This window comes from Epinephelus lanceolatus, chromosome 15 (genome assembly GCF_041903045.1).
Source record: "Epinephelus lanceolatus isolate andai-2023 chromosome 15, ASM4190304v1, whole genome shotgun sequence".
In the NCBI taxonomy this organism is placed as follows: domain Eukaryota; kingdom Metazoa; phylum Chordata; class Actinopteri; order Perciformes; family Serranidae; genus Epinephelus; species Epinephelus lanceolatus.
This window is the reverse complement of record NC_135748.1, coordinates 30627686-30632692: the sequence shown is the minus strand read 5'-3', so window position 1 is coordinate 30632692 and position 5007 is coordinate 30627686. Positions and strand designations below refer to the sequence as shown.

The 5007-nt window shown below is 39.7% G+C and overlaps 1 gene segment (V, D, J or C); it reads right to left on the bottom strand.

Moving 5' to 3' along the window:
* Nucleotides 1-1466: 1466 nt before the first annotated feature.
* Nucleotides 1467-3247, bottom strand: LOC144467074 (Ig kappa-b4 chain C region-like). The segment is given in 3 exon segments: nt 1467-1985; nt 2807-2924; nt 3242-3247. Coding segments are annotated over 3 exon segments (450 nt in total).
* Nucleotides 3248-5007: the final 1760 nt, after the last annotated feature.

The window sequence follows — 5007 nt, the reverse complement described above, 5'->3', positions numbered from 1 at the left end:
TGCTGTTTCACAGGTTCATTCACTCAGCAACATTTCAAACATGATGTGCTGCCTTTTCTCTCATTGATTTCTGTTGATAAATGAATGATTTGTTTTTGTCTGCAGGATGCAGCGCTCAGGTGACTGTGACTCAGCCTCCAGTGGTGACATTTACTCCAGGATCCACTGTCACTCTCACCTGTAAGACCAGCCAAGCTGTTTACAGACTCTCTAGTGTTGGAGATTTTATGTTCTGGTATCAACAGAAATCTGGACAGCCTCCAAAGCTCCTAATAAAATTGGTGAGCACACATGAATCAGGAACACCAGCTCGGTTTAGTGGCAGTGGAAGCAGCTCTGACTTCACTTTGACCATCAGTGGAGTTCAGACTGAAGATGCAGCAGTTTATATCTGTCAGAGTTACCACAGTGGTGATGTGTTCACACAGTGATTTATGGTGGTACAAAAACCTCCCTCAGTCAGACTGCAGAGACACTGAGCTGTTACAGCAGGAAGCGACTGCAGCTGCTGAAGAGGAAGAGACTCTGACACAGACCACTGAACACAGAGCTGACAGTAACCTCACCAAGCATGTCGTTGCTGTGTTATCACACTAAACTTGGTTCAGAACAATCAAGACTTCGGTTGCAACAAGGTGTTTTTGCCCAAATTCACAACATCATGATTTTTTAAATAACAGTTTTCGTCTGAAACCATTTACCCCAAAGCCAGTGACAACTTTGTTCTAATTTCTCGGCCCAAAGATTTTTGCCTGTGATTCTCAGGCCATCGTGTTTAGAGGAGCTACATGCTATTTTTGGGGGTTGGGCCCAAACTAACAAGCTCCTGAATATTCCTGTTAACTCTATCTCATAAACTTTTCCCAGTTCTTGTTATGATTTCACCAGCTGCTGCTGTAATCCTGACAGAAATGTTGGTACTCAGGGGCTTGGTTGCTGTTCTTCCAGCTCTTTACAAATTCAAACATGAATCAACCAAACACAGTAAAAAGGACTCATTTGGACAGTCCTCATGTATGAAGAGTTTGTAATATACAAAATGATTATTATATTATCATATTATCAGGATAACTTGGTCATTTCTTTGCTGTACAGCTTTAATATTATAACACTATACCTGTCTAACCTTTCTCAGTAGAATATTTCTGACTCATGTTCTTAACAGTGATGTTGAAGTCAGTCAGCCAAACATAACTACGACTACAAATCTTATGCTGCTGTGATTTTCTTGACAATAATGTTCTTTATTTCTTTAAATTAAAGTGTTGATGCTTTTTTTCTATTATTTCAGTGCATGTTTTACTTTAATAATAGATTTCTATACTTTTCCCCAGCAAAAGGTTTCAATGCAGTTTTTGTTCCTCCATGAAAGAAGCAGCAGCAGATATTTAACCAAACCCAGCAATGATTCATTTTAACTTCATCCACATTCAAGAAATGAAAGAACAAAAAAGGACCACCAGACATAAGTGCAAGAAATATTTATTTCTGTTTCAAAACCTCAAAGACGACAGCATGTGACTGTAACAATGTATAAATGTTCAAATAAAGACATGAAGTCACATGAAAGCAGAATGGCAGCAGATCACATGTTAATTACAGCAGGTTGGATTTGTTTGTAAAAGCAGAATTTGACTGAGCAGAGACTCTGTTGTTTCTCTACTCTGAGCAGCGGTCAGGGTCCAGGCTTTGAGTGACAGGGCTCTGTCCATTCAGACTGGCCTCACAGCTCACTGAGCCCGCCTTCCTCCACTGGTCTGCAGGGAGGCTCAGGGTACTGCTCCAGCTGTAGTGGCCGTCCCTCCCCAGGACCTCCAGGCTGTGTGACACCCCTGAGGAGCTGCTGCTGCTGCCCCCCACCTTCCAGCCCAGCCTCCAGGCTGAGGGGAAGCCCCCGCTGGCCACACACACCAGTGTGGCACTGTCCTGCTGCAGCTCCTCTCTGGAGGGGGGGAGGACGCTCAGGGTGGGCCGCACTACACCCACTGGAGGAGACAGAGAGGGGGGAGGAGAGGGGGGAGAAAAGACAAAGGAATGAGAGTGAAGGCTTGGTAATAAAGAAAAATCACATCCTGCTCATTTCTTACATTTGATCAAATCAAACAGAATAACTTGTGCTGCTGTTGCACTCATAAATCACTCAGTATCAGACCATCAGCCACATGATTCAAGTGAGACTAAAAAGCTTGATTGATAATGATTATTGATGACATCTTCATATGTGTTTCATAATGTGTGACAGTGAATAACTCGTCCCTGTGATGATTTTCTTCTGTTGAAACTGACAGAGCTGAAACACTCATGTGAATACAGTTAAAACCTTTGTCATCTGTCTCTTTCACTTCCTTTTCACTACATGAAAAATGACTGAACCGTGAACACAAAGATAAACTGCATTTACTGAGAAAAACATCTTTGTGTTTAACAGAATCCACATCGGATTATAATTCAATTTTTAGAAATATAATTTCCAAATTAATGAATAAAAAAAAACACCTAGTAATTTTATTTTTTGAGGGTTCAAGTTCTGATTTGAACAATTGTTACTTTTAAACATTTTTTAGAGACAAAAAATTCAATATCACTATGAAAAAAATAAGAAAATTGTTATTTCATGGTTTTTCATTTTAAATTTAAAGAAAATGCTGAGATAATTTTGGTTTCTACAATTTCTCATCAGATAGATCAAATAACAAAAAAATATCATCATACAAACACTGAATTTGATCAAGGTCTCATTCAATACTTGAAAATAGTTCTGTCGGCTATATATTAAATTAAATGAAATAAAATCTCTGGTACTTACAGTCAACGACGAGTTTGGTTCCTCCACCAAAAGTGTACCACAGTGATACAAACTCATTAAGTGGCTGTACAAAAACCTCCTGCACTGTGAACAAGCATCTATCCACTGAAAATACTCTCTGATTTTTTTAATTAAACAGAGAAAATCATATTATAATAAATCTACAAAGTGTTTCTAATGACATGGAATGAAAATATTGTATAAATAAAGATTATTTCTTGAGTTTTTCTTTACTTTTCTACACCTGACAGAGAAATGATTACAGTCTGTTTGTAAAAAAAACTCATTTTTCTTCACAGTTTTATATCAGTTAATACATGGTCAAATACCCATGATGCATTTTAAATAATAATGATTTCAAACTAATATTGAAATGAATCTAAACATATAATTTATCTGCATTAAACCCTGTGAGTAAATGAAAGGCAGACAAACAGACATATCATACCAAGCACAGTGAACACAAACTTGTCCTTAAATCCTCAACTGCACTTGTAATATAAATCTTTTCTTCTTTTCCATTAAGATGATAGATGGTGTAAATCCAAGCAGTATTCCTCCTGATTTTGTGTCCCACGTTGCCTTGAGTGTGTTGAGAGCAGAGAAATGATTTCCATAGAGAGGAGACTTTGCATGGTCAGCTGATCCTCCAGTGAAGTGAGAAGGTTTATAGTCCTGTGAGTTCAACACTGCAGGACTCAGATGTGTCAGTCAACACAGCAGAAAGCACAAACACCATGACTCTCATCACCATCCTCATCTGGACGCTGGCCTGCTGCTGTTTCACAGGTTCATTCACTCAGCAACATTTCAAACATGATGTGCTGCCTTTTCTCTCATTGATTTCTGCTGATAAATGAATGATTTGTTTTTGTCTGCAGGATGCAGCGCTCAGGTGACTGTGACTCAGCCTCCAGTGGTGACATCTGCTCCAGGATCCACTGTCACTCTCACCTGTAAGACCAGCCAAGCTGTTTATAATGGAAATTATCTGCACTGGTATCAACAGAAATCTGGACAGCCTCCAAAGCTCCTAATAAAATTTGTGAGCACACGTGAATCAGGAACACCAGCTCGGTTTAGTGGCAGTGGAAGCAGCTCTGACTTCACTTTGACCATCAGTGGAGTTCAGACTGAAGATGCAGCAGTTTATTACTGTCAGAGTTACCACAGTGGTGGTGTGTTCACACAGTGATTTGTCGTCGTACAAAAACCTCCCTCAGTCAGACTGCAGAGACACTGAGCTGTTACAGCAGGAAGCGACTGCAGCTGCTGAAGAGGAAGAGACTCTGACACAGACCACTGAACACAGAGCTGACAGTAACCTCACCAAGCACACACTACACACTAACACTGACATATTTATGAAAAAGATTCTTATAAATGTAATCACACTACATGATGCTCTTTTCACATTTACTGTCAAACGTTGAGAGAAAGGTTGCCTGATCACGTACAACAACCTCTGTTGTTAATGTGTGTTTTTAAACCTGATATAATCATGTGATCTTTCCTTATCTTTATATATAATTTTAAGTCTATTATAAGTTCACAAACAATACTGACATTTATATTTACATAGTGACAGTGACATGATGGAATTAAATGTATTCAAACATATTTTGGACAAAAAGAAGAAGAAGAATGTGATAAATCAGTTCAGGGAGGACCCAAATGCAGAGTAACAGGCAGCTCCGAGTTTTAACAAAAAGCAAGCTTTAATGCAGCTGATAAAAAACATCCAGATCAAGAAGGTAACTGAAAGTCCAAATGAAAGCAGAACCAAAACTAAACTGAAAACCAACTGGGATAATACAATGAACTCAGGTATAAAAATCCAAACAGAACACCAGGCAGGAAACAGAGCAGAGAACAACAGCAAGAACACAGGGATGAGCACAGGACAAACTGACAGGGAACAAAGGGAAACACACAGGTATATATACACAGAAAACTAATGACAAGAAGGAGACACAGCTGGAGGAGGAGGACACGGGCAGAAGGAGGGAAATGGGGATTGGCTAACAACAAGGGTGTGGAGGGGAACACTAGGGTGGAGCAAACAAGACTAATACAGAACAGGTGTGAAGGGAAGACTGTTGGAACAGGGAAGGACTAACGAGACAGGTGTGACAGAAAACAGGCGGGAAAACACACAGAGACAGGAAGTAAAAGCAGACACGACACATGAGGAGAGAATC